This window comes from Telmatherina bonti, assembly GCF_933228915.1.
Source record: "Telmatherina bonti genome assembly, chromosome: 11".
Classification (NCBI taxonomy): Eukaryota; Metazoa; Chordata; class Actinopteri; order Atheriniformes; family Telmatherinidae; genus Telmatherina; species Telmatherina bonti.
The window spans coordinates 15,020,112-15,044,624 of record NC_136629.1 but is presented as its reverse complement, the minus strand read 5'-3'; the positions used below and the strand labels follow the sequence as shown (position 1 = coordinate 15,044,624).

The 24,513-nt window shown below is 42.0% G+C and overlaps 1 protein-coding gene across 1 annotated transcript in view; it reads left to right on the top strand.

Annotated features, from left to right (window-relative positions):
• Window positions 1-24,513, top strand: part of LOC306762113 (stromal membrane-associated protein 1-like) — a gene marked incomplete at both ends in the record, with an annotated part of 151,310 nt that overhangs the window by 93,956 nt on the left and 32,841 nt on the right. Inside the window, one exon of the mRNA XM_079248511.1 lies at window positions 23,259-23,377. Coding sequence (XP_079104637.1) covers window positions 23,259-23,377 — 119 coding nt within the window. The remainder of the gene's footprint in view (window positions 1-23,258; window positions 23,378-24,513) is intronic.

Below are 24,513 nucleotides of genomic sequence, written 5' to 3'. Positions count from 1 at the left end.
ACGCTGAAGAATAAAGTAACCTTCTCAGATTTATATTGTAATAGTTGTAGTGAGGCGATATGACCAAAATCTCATATCCAGATGTAGCTTATTTTATTTATTTGTATAAAGATGTACATAATGATATAAAAATGTTTGTGTAATTGTGTGTCAGTCATCAGTTATGTCAGATGTGCTTGGCAACGGCAGCAGTGATCTCCTTCCATCTGGGGGAACTATGGCCGTACGGCGTTACGGGTAAAAAGCCTGTTGCAGCGTTTGCATCTGGAGTTTATTGTGAGCACTTTTTTCCACCACTTGACGCTGCTTTAGTGGCTTTTGCTCGTTGACTTTGTTCTTCTTTGTCCTGATTATTGAGCAGGTGATAAAATGAGTCAGTTGTGTCGGAGTCTGTTGTTGGGAATGTGAGCTAGTCTGTTGTCGGTTCCATGTCAGTCTTTTTATATCCAAACTGCATCCATCTAGATATTTCCCCACTTCTAGGAACAAGCTCATCAGTTTTGGTTGACTGGTCCCTTTTTCAGTGAATTACTATGCTCTGAAACGCGTCTGCTACTGTCTTCCTCCATGTTTGTTTATGTATTGCAGCGTGGATGTCGTTAAGGGCACCTTGACGTAAAATCACCTCATTGTGGCGTAAATGACAGAGCCTCATATGAAACGATTGAAACATTTCATCCTCCAAACAATATATATCGTCATACCACTAAGCCATAGTTGTAGTGTAGGTTTTAAAGACTTGCTAAATCCTTTTTTTTTTAAATCCTCCCCTCTGTGATTTCATACAAGTGTGTGAAGAGAACAGGTAAATATGCAGCAACAACTGATTCAGTCAAATGGAGGAAAGTCATCCTTTGGATTTTCTGTTTATTTGGGTTTTAAGAGTAAAAGTTAAATAGTATGAAATGTAGATCCATTTCAAATCTTCAAAAGGCTGCCAAATGTATGATATTGCATGTTTTGCCAGTTTTGTCTTGAATCTGCCAGGTAAAATCTTTGCAGGGGCTGACATAGGGCAGGAATAAGCCTGAATGTCATGTACACACACACCAGCTGCAGAGCTAGAGGACAGCTGTAAGAGGGTGAAGCAATTAAGCTCCGAACATTTTATGGCATTGGTATTTAGAGTATAAAAGGAAAAAGATGCAAGAGGTCATTAGATGCTTCTGAGTCAGCAAAGAGCTTGTGCTACTGACTGAACAATATACGTTAATAAAGCAACACTCAGAAGCATCAAATGGAAGCAAATAAACCATTTCCAGACTGGAACTGAGCATCAAAGATGTCTTCAAAAAGCACAAGTGAACCTGTCATCTGAGATTCAGTGTTTTTCATCTGGTCCCTGTACAGCCATGGAAAGCCTGATCTTGTACTCTCAAGTAGTTTCACTTATTTGGGATAATTGGACCTCTCCTCGCAGTGCAGACTGGAAATGGTGCCTCCATTCACTCCAGCAGTCTGATTGTAAATGAATTGCTTCTTGGTGCTGCTCAGATTCTTGTTTGGTAAAAGCTGTCATTTCCAACACAACATTAACCCCCCTGCTGTTACTTTCCCAAGTCTCACAAATCAAAGTAAGTCCCCACACTCATGTCTGGAGGAACGCAGCGGTCATAAGACAGGACTCTGTAATCTGCTTGCAGATGAGTTCACTTTGATCCATCTGAAACCAGCAGAGTTGGGAAAATCCAAGAAGTTTTGTCTCAGACATTGTTGGTCATTTAAAAGCAGAGTGATGCTAAGCTGAGTGGTTAGCACTGAGGCCTCACAGTAAAAAGGTCGCTGGTTCAAGGCCCGGCTGACGGGTGGTTCAACCAATGGCCTTTCTTTTTTTTTCTTTTTTTTTTTTTTGTCTTGTCCAGCATTTAGGCAAGCAGAATGATGGTCTGGATGCTGTGTTCTGCTGAGCAAATTTTCTCTGCCAAGGGAAGCTTTATAGATATAATGATCCCCTTGACTTTCTGATTTTTTATTTTATTTCTATGTTTATTTTGTATTGTTGTTTGAATTGTAGAGTTTGTACTGCTGGACCAGAGAGGACAGACGAAAGACAGAAAGAGAAAGGAGAAGAAACACCTCATAAGAAAAGGGAAAGAGATAAAGGGAGAGAAAAGGGAGAGAAAAAAACAACTAAAAAATAACCCAAAAACAAAAAGAAAGAAAACAACCTACAGATGTATACATACACACATACAGGCACACACATACATATACACACGCATACATACACATACATATACACACACGTATACACACATAATATATATATATACACAAATATATACATATGTACACATATACATATACACATACATACATTTACACACACACCTCTATGCACACACATACACACACATACATACGTACAAACATATACGCACTTGCCAGTATTAACACATATACATACACATACAAGCCAGCTTTAGATCATAGTAACTAAACTATGAATCTAAAAAGTTAAATATAAATGAGAAACAAACAGAAATGAGAAAACTAGCTGCTGTTAGTGAATAAACCTGCGTGACGACTCGGTGACTGTGTCACATGCAGAACATGCAGAGTGGAACGTGTTCCGGAAAAGGTGATCATGCCAGTGTGACCCTTCCCACACAAAGGCAAGAGGCACGCCAGGAGTACCCCCGAGACCAGGGCCATCGGCAGCCATCCCCAGGCGCAGACCCCAACCGCCCCACCCCGGAGCCAGCCATGCACCGACCCAGGAGGCGGCAGAGGGGGGTCCCAGCCAGAGTCCCCCGCAGTCAGGGGGAACAGGCCCCAGCAGGCCCGGACCAGCGAGGACCGGCCCCGCCGGGCACCGGCCACCCAGGGCAGACAGAGCGCAGACCCCACGGCCCCAAGAGCCCAGAAGCAACCCCCCACCCCCGCAGGCAGAGGGCCTAGCCCACACCGACGGAGGGCCGGGATCCCAAGACCGCCACCGAGCGGCAGCCAGGCCGCACCCCAGCGCACCAGCAGCGCTCCCCGAGCACCAAGACCCTCCACGCACACAAACACACACACACACACACACACACACACACACATACGCACACACATGTGCACACACACACACACACACGCACACACACGCACGCACACACACACACACACACACACACACACACACACACACACACACACACACACACACACACATGCACCCACCCACCTACCCCCACCCACACCCACACGCATCCACACTTCCTCCTTAAACACACGCTATACACCCATTCTCTTACACACGCTCAAACTCACACTCTCCTACCCCCGTTCTTTATACACACACACCCCCTCACACACACATCCCTGCTCCCTCTATAATCACCCATTCTTCCATACACGCATACCCCACTCTACACACACACACACACACCTCCCTACACCCCTCTATCCACATTCACAGTCCTCATTGTACACCCACCCCAATCACTTCCCTGTACCACCAACATAACCCCACATACGCACCCGCACCCATCTGCATACACCCCCCCTTCCTCCTATCCCAGCGGCCATCCACTTTCCTAAATTCTTTCACCCTGATCCCCCCACCCCCCCTCTACCCTAACATTCAGTCACCACTTCATCCATTGGCTCATGCACGCCCTCACCTTTCTTTCCCAACGTGTCCCCTGTGAGATACCCCCGGGGGAGCAGGGGATAGGAGGGCCCGATCAGGGCCCCACAACTACCCCCCACCCCTGTCAATGCCCCCCCACCACTCCACACATGCAGCCGATCCAGCACCACCCAGGGCCAGCAGCAGTCCCACCCCCGCCAGGCCAGCCCAGACCCAGGCCCCCTGAACAGCACCACTCCCCCGCCCAAACTCCTCTGGCACAGCCCCAGAAATAGGGGCGTGGCAGGACCCCATTGTCACCCCCTCCCTCCCAGCTTATGAATGATTGTGAAGTGTGTGTTGTTTGCAATTAAAATTGGGAAGAAGTAACCACATCATGTTGGGAGCGGGACCACCAAAGCAGCCCCGCCCACCGCACACTGCATGGCCCGCCCCCCAAAATATGTCCATGTGTTGTCAGTGTGTGTTTTTTGTGTTATGTTGACTAAGTGTAATTAAAACTGGGAGGTGAACCGATGCTGGGTGCAGCGATCGAAACCTCTCTCACCATCCAGATCAACGTGTCCACCTCCCAACGCCCTGCCTGTGTGTGGTGGAAGAAGGGAAGGAGGGGAGTCCGGGGATTTAGGTCCCGAGGGAAGCGCGCCTCCCTCAAGAAGATGAGCCACCTGCGGCACGAGGCACGTCCCCCATTCCCGGGGCCCCCGAAGGCCAGGACAGGCCAAGGGCAGCTGCCCCAACAACCAGGGCCCTCAGCAACCCCAATAAAGGAGCCGCCACCGGCCCCAGAAGGCACCAACGAACCACATGCAAAAGTGGGGGGGGGGGGCAAAGAAGAGGAGGGGCGGGAGAAGGAGAGACAGACCAAGGGCCCACCGCCCCCACACCCCTAGGAGACGCCCCCACCCAGAGACACGTTGCATTCCCTTCTCCTTTACACACCAACACATTCACACCCCCTCACCATCAGCCTGGTATACACACACATCTACACACACACACACACCTACAGACCCACACATACATCTATACACATACACACCCATTCTAACAGATACACGGCCAAAAGATTAGTCCACCTCCAAAACCCTACATCCCACTCACCTCCCTGCCCATCACAAAACACCCCTTCTCATTCTACCTACCCTAGAACAAACCACTACAACTCCCCACTTCTCTCACTGAAGTCCTACCCCCTTCATAATCATGACCCTTCACCCCCCTATACACCTACATACACATGCACCCCCCCACTCCCCCCTACACACGGGCCACTACCCCCCATACACATGCATCTCAATACTCCTCTATATACACACCCCTATCTCCCATGCATTTAACACCAGATTATCCACACACAAGCCCTTACCCCTTCCCATACACACACACACACACACACACACACACACACACACACACACACACACACACACACACACACACACCACTCCTTCATTCACAACCCCAACCCCCCACACAATCATGTACTATCACACGCCCCAAAACCTCCACCCCCACACCTACATGCCCTAACACACTCCCCCTTACACACAACCCTACCCCCCACAAACTCATGCTCCACTACACTCCCCATAAACCCCCCACATATAAACCACCACACACTTCCTACACCCCACACACTCATGTACTATCACAGTCCCCTAAACCTCCACCCCAACACCCCTCACACACTCCCGCATACACACACCCCTCACCCCCTATACCTTCATGTACCGCTACAATCCTCTATACACACCCTGCATATACACCACCGCACTCCCTCATACATACACCCCCACACATACATGCCTCAACACACTCCCACATACACGCACCCCTACCCCCCATACATTCATGTACCACTACACTCCTCCATACACACCCCATATATACACAGGCACCCCCCCATCCTCAACTATCTTGGGCCCGGGTCCCTCTGCCGGGCACCAGGGCACGGACCCGCCCCCGCTGCAGCGGCAGGTCCAGGTCAGCCCAACACCCCCACGGCAGGGCCGACCCCCCATCCCCGAGAAGCAGGGGACAGCCCCGGGCACCGGAGCCCAGGACCCGCACCCCGCCCACCCCACAGCGGCATGGCCACCCGTCACGGAGCCAATACCCGCCGATCCAGCCCCCGCCAGCGACCTCGCCCCACCGCCAAAAGGCAACTCCAACCATTGATCAACCCAAGGCCTCCCGCCAGGTCTGGAAACCTAGCCCCCCCAGTAATGAAGCAGCCAAGATCCCCGTCCAGGGGTCCACCCCAGACCCATAGCCACCTGAGCCACCCAGCCACTCCCTAGCCCCGAGCAGGATGAGGTCACACTCTCCCCCCTACACTAAGTGATGGAGTTGATCACAGGAGACCAGAGAGAGTGAAATTCAACTGACTGATCCTTTGAGGAGGCAGACATCATTTCCATGCTGATGTAATCTAATAACAGATTTCTAAACTGCTGGATACACAGATTCTGTTTGCTTTTCCAGTTCACAAGGATAGTTTTCTTTGCAATGCACAGGCTGCTGAGGATTGGTTTTGCTAAATTAAACCCTATGTTATTTTCACCTAAGTGACTCAATAGGCACAATTTGGGGTTTGCAGGGATATTACATTTAAACCAGTCTGGCAGATCTTTACATACCTGGAGCCAGAATCTCTGGACAGGTGGACAAGACCATAAGGCATGGTAGTAGCTGTCAATCATGTTGTCAGTACAGTGTGAACAGATATGTGAGTGTAACAGACCCATCTTGAACATCCTGTGTCCCGTATAATGAGTTCTGTGTAGAATTTTGAATTGTATTAATTGCATGCTTGAATTCTTAGTCATTTTGAATGTGTTTAAGCAGATTTGTGACCATTCATTTTGATTGAAGTTGCTGGATAAGTCTGCTTCCCATTTAGAAGTTGGGAGAGAGATGGAATCTTCTAGCTTCAATAGTAATCTGTATATTTTGGATAGTAGCTTCGGGGCCTTAAGATTTAGGAATTCTGCAACCCTTATAGGTAACTGTAAGTTTAGTTGATCAGTGGTGTATTTCTTACTTATGATAGATTTAAGTTGGTGGTATTCTAAGAATTTGGTGCTGCTGAATTCATACCGTGAAGAAATTGCATCAAATGGCAGAAAGTTTCCATTTTCTACTATATGTTCTAACTGCTTTACTCCTTTATTCTTCCACCGAGGGAAGTTTATCATCTTTTTGTTTTGCAGGAAGTCAGGATTGTTCCAGATGGGTGTGAGCTTACATGGAATAAGCGCAGACTTGGTTACTTTCAGGAATTCCCACCAAGCCGTTAAACTGGAGCTGATGTTAATGCTTTTAAAACACTTATATGACTTGACAGTTGAGCTGATGAATGGTAAATCAGAGATGACTAAATCCTCACACAATGCTTGCTCAACATCCAGCCATGGCTCATCCAAAGAACTTGGATTAAGCCACTTGGAGATGCATTGCAGCCTATTACATAAGAAATATTGATTAAAATTTGGCAGGTCCAACCCACCTCTGTCTTTGGTCTGTTGTAAAGTTTTTAGACTAATGCGGGATGGCTTGTTTTTCCAGAGAAATCTGGATATGTGGGAGTCTAGTGATTTAAACCAAGTGGAGGATGGTCTGATGGGAACCATTGAGAAAAGGTAATTAACTTTTGGTAAAACCATCATTTTAACAGTGGAAACCCTCCCCATAAGTGATATGGGCAAGCGGTTCCACCTTGAGAGGTCATCCTCTACTGTTTTTATTAGCTGATCATGATTTAACTTTATTAGTTCGGTTAGTCTGGGAGAGATTATTATACCTAAATAACTAATATTTCCTGACTGTATAGTGGTGTTAGATATGTTTTTAAAGTCACAGTTAATGGGCATTGCTGTAGTCTTTAACCAGTTAATAGAATAGTCTGATATTGAAGAGAATGTATTAATTAGTGTGATTGTTTGAGAAAGTGTTGTTTGTGAGTTGTTAAGGAAAAGTAAAATGTCATCTGCGTAAAGACTAATTTTATATTCAATATTTTTAGCTTGAATTCCTTTGATTTCTGGGTTTTGTCTTATGGCAGCTGCCAGAGGTTCAATAAAAATGGCAAAGAGTGATGGAGAAAGTGGGCAGCCCTGTCTGGTGCCTCTCTGTAAGCAGAAGTTTGGAGAAGTTTTGTCATTAGTCTTCACACATGCATTTGGGTTGTTGTATAATATTTTTATCCAGTCAATAAATGATGACCCAAACCCAAATTCTTTTAAAGTTGCAAATAAAAGTTTCCAGTTTACACGGTCAAATGCTTTTTCTGCATCTAAAGATATAACTGTGGACTTCAGATTGTGTAGAGTTGAATAATCTATTATGTTAATTAATCTGCGCATGTTAGTGTAGGAATGTCTACCTTTTATAAAGCCTGTTTGATCAGGGTGAATAATGGAAGGGGTTATTTTCTCTGTCCTTCTGGCTAGAGCTTTGCTGATTATTTTGAGATCTACGTTTATTAATGAAATTGGACGGTAACTGGATGGGAGTGTAGGGTCCTTTCCTGGTTTTAATAGGACTGAAATATTCGCCAAGTTCATATTGGAGGGTATTTTTTGCTTTTCCTTTATTTCTAATACCATGCTGTAAAAGGTTGGAGCCAGTGTGGTCCAGAATTCTTTGTAGAATTCAGCTGGATAACCATCTGGACCCGGTGCTTTATTATTTGGCATACGGTGGAGAGCTTCATGGAGCTCATGAACTGAAATAGGTGAATCTAGAGCCATTTTATTTTCCTGATTTATTTTAGGAAGATTGATGCTGCTAAGAAATTGGTTAATATTCTCATCTGTTGGATTTATTTGTGATGAATATAATGCTTTGTAAAATTCTTTGAAAGTATTGTTTATCATGTCAGGATCATGGCTGATATTTCCTTCTGAATCTTTTATAGAGGAAATTGTTGTTTTCTCCTTATTTGCCTTTAGTTGGTTAGCCAGGAACTTTCCAGATTTGTTACCATGTTCAAAATTGTCCAATCGAAGTCTTTGCACCATGAATTGTGTTCTTTTATCTATTATTTCATTAAGTTCTAATTTGGCTTTTCTAATATCATTCAGTGTGTGTTCTTCTGGGGAGACATGGTAAGCTTCCTCTAGTGATTTAATTCTGAGTTCTAATTCTGATGTTCTCAAAGTTTCCTTCTTTTTCTTATGGGAAGAGAAGGATATTATTTTCCCTCTCATTACTGCTTTTCCTGCTTCCCACAGAACACACGCTGAAGTTTCTGGTCTGTTATTGTTTTCTAGATATGAGGACCATTCTCTTTTAAAGTAACTGATAAACTCAGAATCTGTAAGTAATGATGTATTAAATCTCCAGTTTCTAGTGGCTGGCTTACAGTTTTTACTTCTAAGGGTTAATGATACAGGTCCATGATCACTGATGATTATGGGATGGATCTTTATCTCTGATATGTCACTCATGAGTGAACTGCTGATTAGGAAGTAATCTAGTCTAGAATAGGTATGGTGAACTGAAGAGAAGAAAGTGTATTCTCTCAGTGTCGGGTGATGAGAACGCCATGCATCGCAAAGACCAAAATCCTTCATGTACTGTTTAACCGTTTCAGCTGATTTCCAACCTCGATACTTCCCTGATGAACTGTATTTGTCAAGAATAACATTTAAGTCCCCTGCTACAATGATTGTGTTATCTAAGTGATCATAGAGCGAAGTAAAGAGGGAGTGAAAAAAGGAGGAGTCATCAACATTTGGGCCATAAACATTTGCAATAGTTAACTTAACATTTTGAATAGATAATGTAACTATTAAAAATCTGCCTTCTGGATCTGTGATTGTTTGATCAATGTCAAATTTTAAACTTTTATTAATAAGAGTGGCTACTCCTCTTTGTCTGGAATTATAGCAAGCTGAGTAAACATGTGGAAACTGGTCCGTTGAAAGATTTATTGTTGAATTAGATAAATGAGTCTCCTGCAGGAGAACGATGTCTGCCTTCATTTCACGCATCTGATTAAGAATTTTTAACCTCTTCTCTCTTGTACCAGCTCCACGCACATTCCAAGAGACAAACCTCAGTGCATCCATAAACCAACAAAAACGAAGACTATCTGCATATTACAAACCTCAGTGTATCCATAAACCAGCAGAGATGGAGGTTATGTGCATATTACCACAGCGTGTGTCTGTGTGTAACCCGCTGCTTGTGCGCCTGTCAGCTGTGTGCGGTACCTGGATCTGCGCGTTAAGTGTCTCTATGTGTGCTTTCCTCATACTGAACTGTGAGTGTATGTGTGAATCATGTATAACGTTGTGTCCGATGTTTAATCTTGTGCGTGCGCCATGAAACATATAAATAGAGAAGTAGGTGACATTACTGATAAAAGTGAAAGGGTTCAAACAAAGAAAAGTGAAAAGAGAAAAAAGTGACCGTGCCAAAGGAAGAAAATAATGTAAAAGAAACATCCGTGACGAGAACGGTGTAGCAGAGACGGGTGGAGAAAATACTGATAATTATTTTGAAACCACAGTATTACAAATATGGCATAACTTATTTAAGATTTAAGATTATTAAGGAACATACCAACAAGTCAGTAGAGCCACGTAGTGATGTTTGGGTCGCGGTACAACTGTCCATTGATAAATAATTTATCCACGGCGATGACAGCGCGAGCTCCTTCGGCGATGGATTTTCTCCTGATAGGGAACAAAACTCTCCGCCGATCCAGGATCTCTCTTGGAAACTGGTCATTAACTGCATAATGAAGGCCCCGAAGTTCACGGCCCTGACTCTTCACCTGCTCCTTTTGTTTGTAGTTAACAAACTTGGCTACGATGGGCCGTGGCCGGCCGGCTCCGGGTTTCCTTCCGCCCAGACGGTGAACTCGGTGAAAGGCGATGTTCCCCACCGTTTCTTCCGGGAGCTTTAGATGAGTCTGGATGAAGTTTTTGACTGTGGTCTCGGGGTCCTCATCTGCTTGTTCTGGAATCCCTGCAAACACCAAGTTGTCCCTCATGCTTCTGGCTTGCAGATCCACCACCGCTTCCTTCATCTTCTTGTTCTCCTCGGAGACTCTGGTCAATCCCTCGGTGAGGGATTTAACCGACTCTCTGAGGACCGCGTTTTCTGTGGCCAGTGTTTCCACTTGCTTCTGGCTGAATTCCAGTGATTCCCGCAAGGCCTGAAACTCTTTGTGGAGAATCTCCACCAGGCTCAAGCGCGCATCGAAACTACTGAGCTTTTTATCGATAGAAATAAGAACATCGGTCGTGTCGTTCCCCGGCGACGAAATGGCTCCGGATGAATCCTCGTTCCGCTGTCTTTTAGCCTGAGATGATGCGGCTGGGGTCGATGTTTGCTTTGGCTTCCCCATGACAACTCTGTCGAAACACTGATCTATGAAGTCCGTCAGGCTGGCCAAATCCTCCTCGTTGTGCTCCAGAATGCACCTTAAAGGGACACTATTTACCTACTTAGGAGAATGTTCAAATTAATTTCAGATTAATTTGGCAAAACGCACACATTAATAAATGAATGAATGAATAGTTTACGTTTGCCTAGTGGGACTCCGCCGTCTCAACCTCACTACTTGCCTACAGCATTACGTCACTTACCTGCGTCCTCCCCCGTCACTTACCTGCGACCCTTCTCCCTCCTCTCTCAGAGCAAGGCTGTGGCTGTGTCCAATGGCCTTTCTGTGTGGAGTTCCCATGTTCCCTTTGTGTATGCGTGGGTTCTCTCACAGTAATCCTGCTTCCTCCCACCATCCAAAGACATGCATGTTCCTTCTTTGTATTGTCATCTATCTATCTGTGCCTCTTGCTCCATCTCCTTCCGAATTTAAATCATGGATCTGGTCAGCTGGTCTCTCAATGCAACTTTTAAAATCTTTTTTCCCAAAAGAATGGGCAAAGGGGAGCCCGCAGGTCCCGACAGAATGCATGCTGCTGGATACGTGATGAAGGTCATGTGCCCGCTGCTTCTTTCTGTGGAGGATTTCTACACAATTGGATTTGTGATAACTGGGTTTCTGCTGTTTGGTGTGTGCGGTTTCCTGGTGTCTTGCAAATTTTGGAAGACCTGTGATGGACTACGCCAAGCAACTAGCACTCAAACTCATGCGTGACAGCACTGGACCGCGACTGGAGCTAGTCGTGGTTCTGGAGCTCATCTGTAAGTGGGAAACATCTTGGAGAAGCGGTTGCTCGGTTTTGGTGGAAACCGACCCCCGATTTGGCTGTTTCGGAGTCCGACAGAGACCACTAAGGACTCAAAGCTGAGCCAAACGAAGCTTAGCTTGACCCAAAACAAAGCTGTTATCTGAATCTGGCTCCCTGACTGGCCTTGGGCAGGCTGGTTATCACGTCTCCTGGAATGTTATGCTGGCTGATGGTCAGTCCCCCTCCTAACCCCCCCTCCCGTTCTCAGGCCTGTGGAACTTAAACGCCACACAGCTCTCAAGGCCACATTTACATCAGGTGGCACAGATGAACTGGGGAAAGTTCACAGACTCACTCACTGAACTCACACACTCACACCCACTGTTACAGACACACTCTCCTATCTTTCACCGCCTTCTCCGGACCTCGCCCCTCCCTCCACTCAGGGACGGTGAGTTGGATGGGCGTGCTGCTTGGCTGGCTGCGACCTCACTGGCTGTCTGGGAGACCCCACCCACCCTCCCTCCCATATTGTGTTGTCTATTGTCTGAACTTGTGCCTATGCTTCGAGGTGTGTTTTTTTTTGTTGCATCTTTATCCTTCACCTTTAGGTGAAGTGTAGAGATGCTTCTTTTTTTTTTCCAACACCCACCCATCCTTTCTCATGTCATCTTTTCCTCATTTATAAGGCTCACTGCAAAAAATCCAACTTGTATTGGTTGGCCTGAAACAGTCATTTAAGTAGGTAAAACTTGAAAATATGCATTAATGGCATTTAAAGCAATAATGTTAGTAATCACAACAAAACAAGCAAGTTGTTTGCCCCAAAACAATTAGGTGAGTTGTTAAAAATGATCATTTTAAGTTGGAGTTCAATACAAGGGACAACAGTTCTGCTAACTTTAATTTCTTTGTTGTAAAATGCGGGAAAACCAACTTTTTGAGTTTGCAATTTTCACTTGAAGTCTCACCTGGCTGTGCTGCCTCGAGGTGGACTCCACGCAGGTAAGTTTTTATCTAAATTCAGTTTAAATGGTATGGGAATTGTTGACTGGTGTTGTGTAGTATGTTGTAGATTTATGGAGGAGGCAACCCACACATTTTCAACATTTAAACACAAACAGCTTTTCACTAGGCAGAACTGCTGTATGAGTTAGCAGCTAGCTTATCTGGGCTGATACAGTTCAAACAGGACAAGACATGTTATCTTCTACTGGTTAGTATTCAGTTAATCCATGCTCGCCTACTTGCTGCAGCTAAAGGAGTAGCCATCAGGGGTTTAATGCTAACACATTAGCTGATATTTCATGCACTAAGTGTCAGGACAACATGGTACAATTTGTGTAACACTTTTTTGTATTAACATTTACATCATGCCGAGTTCAATAAAACACTTCATGGTACTACCATTTACATATTAAAATGATGAGATGTAAGTCATGTCAGAGCTGATAAAATTATTATAATGTAATGGTAGGAAAGGCCAATCTACCTCTTTAAAATATTGTGTTGGTCATAATATAGGCCTGCCCTGAATTTACTACATTGCTTTTGATTAAAAAAAGGTTTAAATATTTATACTATGACCCACTGTGGGCTCCCAGGCTTGGATATATTGTCCTTCTATTTAAAAACATTGAAATACATTTAATTGACTGCCCTGTTTTATACTGACAGCTGACTTTCTTAACCTAATCTGATGTAGGTGTTGGTTTTAGGTATAGATAAAGGTTGATAACCTTAAATAATATATGTTATTTGTAATTAATGTTTACTGCAGCAAAATTCATTAAGAAAAATAAAAACCCTGAATGTGTACTCTTTTTAGCTCAAGGGTCTAGTCTAGTCTTAGCATTGTCATTAAATTTATAAAATGTTTTGTGTAATGTATAACATTTCTACTGACTGCCTTACTAATTCCCTGCAAATTGTCATCTTTGTTTTTCAGACTGAAATGAATGCAGTTCAAGTTCTGCAGGTTTACCAACGTCATTGAAGCTGTTCATCTGAAACATTATCGGCCACATCACAGAGGTTCAACATGGCTTTGCAAACACAGGAACTGCTGCACTTTCAGAACCATCAGTGCTATGAAATCACATCTTTTACGATTGCATAGGACTGTCCAACTGTTCTTTTTTTATGAGCACAAGTTGTCTTATATTGATAAAAGCACAAGCAGTTTTTCATTTGCCTCACCCACGTTGGAAGGGATTCAATGCTGCTAGTTTAAATAAAACTAAGGTTTTGAGGGTGTATGTTGCATCTGTAATTATTTATGCATTTGATTAGAAGTGATTGAAATGAAATTATGAAGTTGAGCTACATTAGCAGTGTGCAATTTTAAATTACTTTTAAATTATTCTGCTATACTAACTTAATCAAATTCAAGTTGATTTTGTGAAAGAATTTGAATTATTACAGTGTAAAATGAATTTGAACCTTGAATTTCCCCTCGGGGATAAATAAAGTATCTTTGATTTGATTGATTTGATTTGATAGGCTTCACTGTTAACCGGAAGTTGCCGCTTGTACAGTAAGATCATCTTTTTCTGGCTGGAGATAGCTAACAGGTTAGGTAGGATGCAAGATGGGTGCCGAGTTAGCCGTCGATAGGGGGAGTGTGACAAAGAAAATGGCATCAGTTCCGTAGAGTGTCTTTAAGTTTATTATATGTCTATAGATACTTTCTGCATGTCCTGTTATCTCCATCAGCTTATATTTCTGACTTAAACAGGATACGCTGTTTGTGCTCTGACTGCTACATTCATCCAGTTAATTTAGTGAAACCAAACCCAGGTGGCAGGTAGGTTAACTACCTATGTCGGGTTTGTGAGCTAAACCAGTCACGCTGAAGAATAAAGTAACCTGGTCGAATTTATTTTTGAGCAGGTTGCAGGTAGCGGTTAACTAGTCCCAGGCAACAGAGGCCATGCATTGGGATCTGGTGTCTATTGCAGCTTTTTCTGGCATCTCGTTACCAAACTATCCAGGATTGTTATTCTCAGTTTAACACATTCTCCGGTGTTTACGTGTAGAACAGAGTTCTCTGCCTCCTGCATACATGCATTTTAATAGTATGCACTTTTTTTTTTAAGAACACGGCAACACAATAGCTAAAGAGATTGAATGCGCCGAGGATTTGACATTCAACAAATGTCACGCGCTGGATTCAAACCTGTGACATTTTGGTTACATGTTTTGTGTCTCAGCCCACTTACCACCAGGACATTGTGCTCTCTGCTTGTTGACCTTAATCCTGAATGGCAAGAAAACACAGCGCGAGCTGAGAGGCTCGCTTTGGGGTTTTCATCATGAATTCGTAATATTCAATCACCTTGTGTTTCCCTGATACGCGCCTGTGTTGTGTTAGCGGAGTGGAGGCCGTGCCGGCAGAGGAAGGAGCCAGTGGACACGGCATTGATCAAAAAAATCCCCACTGCAGCATGGAGGGGGCAATGGGGGGGGGGAGTGGAGGCCATGCTATAAATAACCAGTGCTACACACCTTGCAGCCATATTGGGTGGATGAGATTTCACACATAATCAATAAGTCAAATACATGGCGGTGTGCCTTCAGCAACCCTTCCACCCATCCCTCTTTTACCCCATATGTGAAGTAATGGCACACTGTCAGTGAATCTCTTCTTCTCTTACCTCATTTATTGTGATCCGGTTTGCTGCCAGGACAGTTTCATCAGGCGGTGCAGCAGATTAACATTACAAGATTCAGAATTATTTTATTTTATTTTACTATATTTTACTTTACTTTATTTTATATTATTGTATTGTATTGTATTTTATTTTATTTTATTTGTTGCTTGTTTATTATTTTATTTAATTGTGATTGCATAAATTAATTAGATTAAATGAGTGACTAAGATTTATTCCTTTTTTTTTTTTAATTATGAATGAATTAATTTGTTTGCTTAATTTTTCTAAGAGTGGTGCTTTAAGGATTTAATTACGATTAATTGCTTGCAAAAATGTAAAAATGAAAAAAATCAACATATTAATTTGAATTCCAAACAATGTGAAACATTTGTCAGTGCACAACTTCCTCATACACCAGTTACATTAGTGCAGATGTCGGACCTAAGCTAACAACCTAGCAAATTTGGCGCTATGTTTTATGGCAATTAAAAAAAACAAAACAAAAAGAATGATGATCGACGATCGATGGAGAACTTTTCTGGGTTTATTGGTGTCTTTTGGAGAATTCGTGTAAGCTGTGGATGCTGCTGCAGGCCGCTCCCCCACCCCCAAAGTGATAGTGCTGTCAATCATAACATAGCATGTGATTAGTTGCAAGACATGTTTGCTTAAGAAAACATTGTTTGAATGAGACATTTTCAGAAAAAAGCCTCTTTTCAAAGTAAAAACTTTTCAACCATTTTTCATGTTTTATTTACATTTCAAATACAGAAAGTCCTACTTTTTGTGGCTTTTTAACCCTTTAAGTGGAAAAAATGGTGAGAAAAGTTCTTTTTTATATGAAGTTTTATTTACCTCTTTAGCAAAATCTAGCATAATTATTCTGTAAAATTCTTCCTCCTGGTTTCTATTAGGACAAATATCAGATTGCTTTTTGCAGGATTTTACCATAAGTAAAGCAAAAAGTTTCAGAGGCTGCAAATATCAAATATGTCAAATTGAGCTTTTTAGGGTTTGAATAGAAATGTCAATTTAAATGTGCTAAAGATAAAAAAAAGCCATTGGGGGAATAAAACCATCCATAATAACTATAGTGTACGGTCATATTGATTCGATCCAGTCACCACACAACACGTGTGACACAGATGATGGATTATGATCCAATCTGTTCAGGCTGGAAATGGCTGGCTGGTACGTTTATCACTTGGCTGCACTAGTCAGCGTTCTGCTGGCTGCGTCCAGCATGATGATGCACCGTGTCAGACTGCTTTCATGGACATGAGATTAGTGCGATCGCCAAGAGCCATGTGATGTATAAATGATGTATACTCCCCAAAAACATGTGTTATGCTGTTTCACACTCACTAACTGGCTTTTACCAAAGCAAAACTGTACCTGTTCTATGCTGATCCCAGAGCAGGCAAACGCATTTACCATGATGAACTGCAGTAAATAAACACACTTTATGTTGTTGTTTAATAAACACACTTTATGTTGTCTTTATAGGTCAGAAAGTTAATTCAAATCAGATATTATGTTATCATCTGTCTATTTAAATGATTAATGAAGAGTCTACATTTATTCATGGCACAAGCATCAGTTTAACACAGGGTTGTGCGTTTTACACAATTCTGTAATGCTTTGGATTATGTTCATGAAGGGCACCCCACATGTGCTTAAAAAACACATTTCTGCCTTTGTTTATGAGTATATATAGCTGGTAGTTTCGTAAAGCCAATCAGATTTGCCACAAGCCCAATCTTTTCCTAGCAGGAAAATTTCTCTCTGTTTTTTTCTTACCAGCAGCAGTAGTTTCAAGATGGCAGACTGTCATGGCGCTTCCTCTTTGACTATATAAACAAATCTAAAATTCTTTGCTTACAAGAATGTTGGGTTATTGGCGAAGGCCATAATATGGTAACACATGCATAAATGCAGACATCAATTTTTGCCAATAAACAGAAAATGTTCCACTAGTTCCCTTTAATAAATAAAATTATTTTATAGGACATTTAATTTGGTAAATACAGGGCTACACGGTGGCGTTTTCTGTAGGTAGTTTGTATGTCCTCGCCATGTGTGCGTGAGTTCTCTACAACTATTCCAGCTTCTTCCCACTTTCCAAAAGTTTCATTTCTACTCTAAATTCCCGCTAGGAGTAAATGTGAGGGGTTGATCGCCTTCCTGAGATGGACTGGTGATAGACTAGTGCCCTGTCCAGGTGTACCTGCCTCTCATCTACTAGCTAAAAACACTGTTAGCGGTCCTGGAAGCATGCTGGTCCAATACCTTATTTGGTTACCTTTCTTTTTCCTTCAACATATCCAACATTTACAAATGGTTTTAATGTGCTCACGGACCTTTAAAATAATCCATACTCTTACGCCAGATTAAATCAGTTTAGTTAGGACAATATCACCACAAATACATGTAATATGACACATATTATGTGTGTAATATGATACAATAGGATAACAGGATGTACTGTTCTGGCCCCTTAGGGCAGTTGTTCAGCTAGGCTTGATTATGAAGATACTACTGGTTTAACGTTAAGATGCAGGGCCTTTATGTCAGTTTAAACTACAAATTAAACAAGCTGCTCTTGGATCATATGGCGCTCAATAAACAAACGCTTGTTTTTTAAATCACAGAATCATTTTTCTATCTAAAAATAATGTTTTGAGTTGCTTCAAAACAACTGTGTCAGTATTTAAATTACTACTTTTTGTAACTATTTGATTTGGTTTGCAGCAAGAAGTACCTGCGTTATCTCCAATAAACAAACATGATACATCAAAAGGAGGTTGTTTTAAGTCCATCTTCCACTCTCCCACCTGAAAATGGTTGTAGCCTTTTTCTGGAGAAAGGAAGAAAGGAAGTTCTGAGTTTCCATATCTTTGGGTTCATGGCAGCATCTTTGTGTTAGAGTCTGAAACTTGGTGAATTTATTGTCACCAAGAAGCAAAAGGATGCCACAAAGCACCTTGATTTGGGTGATATAACGGCAGAATACTGCATCAGATTCACACTATGGCCTAATTAAGCCGCGTATTTTACCGTTTGTGGGGGTGACCTGGTCCTTAATGTGTCAGCTGCCGTCTGAATGAGGTCACTTTGTTCTGTAGAGATCCTGGGGTGTGCTGTACGAACACTGTGTCTCTGTTTCTGATCATTTGGTGCAAAAACCCTCTTCCTGTTGGAACTAGCGGTCTGTTCCTATGGTAAAGTTGAGAGGGCTCTTAAGAAGTGGCTCTAATACATAATAAGGGATATTGGACACATGGCCTTACGTGGTGGTGATGATGAGAATGATGGGCCCTATTCTCCTTGCAGCTCATTTCCATGGTAATGCCTGAAAGAGGTTCTGATGAGGGAGTTGGGATTAGAGTGCTAAGGGGGGAGTTACTGCATGTGGAATCCATTTTTCCCCCTGTTCTGTTTCATTGTATCGCAACGGGATTCAGAGGTGCCAGTTCTGGCATGCAGTGATCATGTACAATGTACATGTTATCATCTCAGGCATGTTTTTTATTTAGTTTTCAGAGGATTTATACGGTGAAACTAAGAGTTAAGCTTATAAATGATGTGTAGGAATAACAAGTTAGAAGATAAAAGGGCAAAGAAATCAATAGCTTTAATATGAGGGCAGAAAATGTTGCATTCAATGTTATTCCTTGAATATGAGTTTTAATAAGTGGGTTGAAAGGTTGTGGAGCGATCTTTCTGTCCTTCTCTCCGTAAATGCCTTTCCTTGTACCCTTCTGTCTGGCACTAGGAGCTCAGTCTTGTTCACACTTTAAAAGGGCTAAATTATGGATGTTTCATCACTGTGGTTATATAAATGACCTCCGCTGCTCTCACACACTCGCACTCAGACAGATCACTCGTTTTTTCTTTCTTTTTCCCTTTTCTCACACTGTCTCCTCTCTTATTTCTGCCTCTCAATCACCGTTTCCTTCTTTGTCTCTCAGATGATGGAACATTGTGTACTCAGGGTTTCTTCTTCAGCTCAACTGGGAACAACTCTGCACAATACTGGTGACGCTGTAGCTTCAACAGTTTAAAATTAAATTGAAAAAAAAAAAATAAATAAAATAAAATATATATATATATATATATATATATATATATATATATATATATATATATATATATATATATATATAAAGGATATTGAAAGTGACAGACAAGCCACCCCATCACTGACAGGACCTTCAGCAAAGTTCCTGTTTTGAAATGGAAGATGTTTTTTTCCCCTTTCAGTTTATTTGATAAGCATGGTGCATATTATTGAACATCGATAGTAACAGATGTAAACATGCTAGATTATTGCTAACAAGCTCATTTGCATCTATTGTGCTTTTTTTTTTTTTTTTTTTTTTAGGAATTAAACTGAAATAAGTCAGACTGAACATTGACCAGAATAAATGGAATAAATGTAAGATGATATTTTATTTGTCTCATTCTAGTGAAACTGAAATGTCTCAGCAGCTCCTGAGAATGATGCTTATAAAAAAGGGAATGGTAGAAAAACAGTAGGAATAAGAAACAACACAATGCAACTCGGAGAGAGAAGAAAAACAAAAGGAAACTGAATGAACTCAATATGTTACTGACATTTAAATGAATAAACAGGTACGAGGTCTATGATCCAGTAGATGTGCAAATGAATTGTTTGCAGAAAGTTATTTGTGCTCATTGAAGAGTCTAATTGCAGTGAGGATGAAGGAGCTGCAGAAATGTTCCTTTATGCAACAAGAATGTTTGAGTCTGGCTGAAGTGGCTGCTACCAGAGTACCATGCAGGGGGTGAGAGAGGTTGGTCAAGATGTAGCTTAGCTTAGCCAACAACCTTCTCTAAATCACCTCCTCCATTTAGTCCAGAGGGCAGCTGAGGACAGAGTTGGTCCTCCTCACAGGACCCACTTCCCCAGTAGACCACAGTACAGAAGACGGCCAAGGCAACTATGGTGTCATAAAGTGTCTTCAGGAGTGTTTTGCCCATTCTGAAGGTCCTGATTCTGTAGAGTGAATAAACCCCTTAAATCTATTGGATTTATATCAGGAGCCTCATGTACAAACACTGCGTACATGTCAAAATGTTCTGCACTGCATGTTTAGTTCAATTAAATTCAATTTAGCTTTAATTGTATAGCACTAATTCACAATTACGTCATGTCTAAATATACAGTTAGTTGGATCCAATTCACTGGGGTGAGGCTCAGGCAGTCAAGCCATTTGTCTTGTAACCTGATGGTCAGTGGTTCGAGTCCTTCTCCTCTACACTGAGGGGGGGGGCATGGTCAGTCCCCAGCCTGAATAAATGCAGAGGGTCGTGCCAGGAAGGGCATCCAGCATAAGACTTGTGCCAAACTGTGCGATGATGAGCTGTGGCGACCCCTTCAGAGGGACAAGCATTGTCATCCAGTCTGTATTCATATAAGCCAGTTCATGATTAATAATAACCACGTGAAGGAATACTAACAGATTGCATTCAATATTGACGTCCCCCATTCTGTGGATGCACAAGGTTCCATGCAAACATCGTGATGTACAACGAATAACTTTGCGTGGATCTGCGTAGATCTGCTTTGATCTGCATGCACCACTCCACAAACTTTCTACCTGGTGGGAGATTGTCTGTTGTAAGCGCTCCCATGACGAGACTTTAAGCTCAGGCTCAACAAATTCAGTCAAACTTGGAAAACCTTCAACTAAAGATATCCATGGATCTAAATGTCGCTGCTCTTTACATCTATCATCAAACTAAGCTAAGCTAACCACTGACAACAGAGTACCCAATCCTTTTAAATCATATTTACAAGCTCATTGTTGTTGTTGCTATCATTATTTAATTTAATTTAATCTAATTTTTAAAAAAAATATTTTATTTTATTTCCTTTTATTTTATTTTATTTTGTTAATAGTAGTATTTTAAAGTTTCTTAGTGTTTTCCTCACTGGGATCCGAAACAATGGGGCCTGGTCTTGCTTGGTTCATAGAGTCACCACTGCGGAGATCACCATTGTCGTGGTGGGTTGGTAGCATCTTCCACTGTCCTAACGGGTAGCGGTGGGCGCTCTGGCCGGCCATGGACAGGTTGGATCTTACAGTGGTGGCCTCTGTAGTATTAATTAGTGTCCCAGTGTGAATGGATACCCAAGATATCACTTCCTCATAGTACACTAAGCCTGGTGTTGGGGTCTAATATTTGCCTGAGGGGTAGAATGAGAGTGTTTTATATGTTTTACCTCTGTGAGTGGGCATGAAAACATTAGTGGGTGTGTTTGACTCGGATATATTTTTGTCTGTGAAGGTTTTGTCTCTTTTAAACCTTGTTTTTGTTTTGTTTTGTTTTTAACCTTGTTTTAGTCTTCCTTTTTATTCTGTAAAACACTTTGTGTTACTTTTGTATGAAAAGTGCTATAGAAATAAATTTCACTTGATTCATTTATTGATGGATTGTGCTGACAGTGGCCAATTGCCACCCGTTGCTAATCAAACGACAACAACTTATTGAGACTTTAGCTGAATAAACTATATAATTTCTTAAAGTTAAATGACTATTGGAAAACTCAAACAATACCACCCAACACTAGCATATTTGCTTTAATACATAAATGTATTTTAAACCAGACGCACCTCATTTGAAAAGATCCTTCAGTGTCTACATTATAACACATAACACACATAACAGAGAATAGCAGCGATGCTGTCTGCTGACCTTCACTCTGTTAAAGCTGTTAAACCACTTACTGCTCTTCAAAAGATGTTTCAGAGCTACACAGGTAAAGTAGTTGGTTACAGATAAAGACGACTTATGTCAAGAACTGGTTTAGCAGACACTGACACTACCAGACCACAGTTACTTCCTGCCATATTTCGAAGCATCATGGATGCAGGACATGTTCCCAGCGACATCACTGACTGTGGGAGTGGCACTGACTCTTCTAGCTATAGAGACTGAGCATGTAGTTGACACATGTCTCTACAAACCACAAAGAGTCCATGGCTTGTTTTTACATTCTTTACTTAGTCTTTAACTTTCCAGGAAAGTGGAAAAAGGATAAACAAAAGAAATAAAAGCTCTTCTTATGAGTAACGGCACTTAAGCATGGTTGAAGATAAGCGTGCTCTCTGGGCTCCACAGCAACCACTAACAGTAAAGAGAACCTAAATTTCATGGATGGCTTGTTAAGCCAGAACCAATCAGAGGCCGGAGCTCAGAGCAGCATTAAATTTAGCTTGTTAAAAGTCCAATACTTTCTCACAATTAAACACCTCCATATTTTACTAACCATATTAACTGAATGGCTCAAACACCGACTGTACTTCAGCGCGAGTCTGGAGTGGAAACCTGTGTAAGATTCACTTTCTTCCCTGCTTTACCAGTAGACTGCAGCTGTCATGCCTGGTTGAACAGACACATGTGATCATCGCTGCTGATGGTGCCCACATTAACATATTAACGTCTGACTTGACCTTTAAAATGAAAGTTGTGTTTATTAACATGCAAATATTTAATTAAATCATCAATAAACTCCATCCTGGTTAGTTTGGTTCATTTCTGGAAAGGTCTAGAGGAGAGAGGATAGAAAATGTCCCATCGTTTCTGCACCAACAGGAAATGGGACCGTGTGTTGGGAGTAAAATCAAAGGAAGCAGCTTTCATTACTGCTACAGTTCGCAGCAACAATCACATGTTTTCCCACTGGTCAGTGGGATCAGCGTGTGTGAGCGATGCAGCGGAAGCTGATATGAAGAATTCCATGTCAGTGTTTTTCCAGCTCTGCCAGGTGTTTGGATGTCACACAGTTTTGGGAAAAGCACAAGTCCATTGTAAACTAATTACCCAGAATCCTCCTTTTTGTCTTCCCAGAAGCCCTGGATGGGAAAGGAAAGACCGCGGATCAGGCTGCACCTGCTGGCAATGAACTGGACATCTTCGGACCAATGGTGTCCAACCCTCTTCCCCCCACCAGCACGCAGCAGGCTCAGGTAGGAAACACACACACACACACACACTGTTTCTCTCCCTCTTTGTCTTTCTGTCTCTCTGGCTTTCATCAGCTGCTTATCACCTCAGGCAGGCTGCAACTCAAGGAGTCTGCAGAGACTCTCCTGATGAAAACATACGCGCACAACCATATTAAAAGGCATGCCGTCTCTTTTGAGCGTGTTGACACACACTCTGAGGATCACATCAAAGCAAAATGTCGTAGACGTCCTCTCTCTGAATGAATTTGACCCGTGTCCTTAAAGGAGAGGCTTAGCGTGTCTGACAGAGTGCTAACCATGAACTGCTACAACAAAGAGAGGTGCAGGGTGTGTCGGAGATGAACGGCAATCACGGTTCATATTTTCTCCACATTATGTTTCTGCAGTTACTCTTCCAGTTTATTTTATTTAATGTAAATTATGCAACCTGAAATATGGAAATATGGAGATGTTTTGCATTTGTTTAAGAAAAAGAATCTTTTTTTGCTGATTTAAAAAGACAATTTTACATAAGAAATATTTTCTGGCCTTTTTTTGTGAATATTTTTTCTTTGTGATTCAGATTTAAATACATTTTACAAAATGGTTTTTTTTTCTTTATGAGTTAGATGATTATTTAAATACATTTTTTTCTCCGTTCTTTTGAGTTACAGGTACGATTTAAACCAGTCTAAAGCGGTGCCTTTAATACCTACACAGTGCTCGAGACGTGACAGAAGAATAGAACAATCTACTGTATCAAATGCTGCTGTTAGGTCTAGAAGAATAAAAAAGGCACAGTTACCGGAGTCAAAGTTTAAGAGAATGTCATTAAAAAGTCTTAGAAGAGCCGTTTCCATGCTCTGAAAAGGTTTAAAACCAGGCTGGAACAATTCACCAATGTTAGCCTGTTTCAAAACTTCTTGGAGTTTAGTTAAAAACAACTTTCTCTTTCTTTCTCAAATTTCTGTATGTAAACATTTTTAATTTATTTAGAAAAATGTCGTTTTTTCTGGGTTTTTTGTCTTTTTAAACATTTATTTCAAGGAAATGATGTATCAAATCAAACAAAGGTTTAGTCATTTATGGTTATTTAAATGTTAACCCATAAACACGCCTGTGAAAAGGTATATCTGTGCTTTGGCCTTATTCGACTC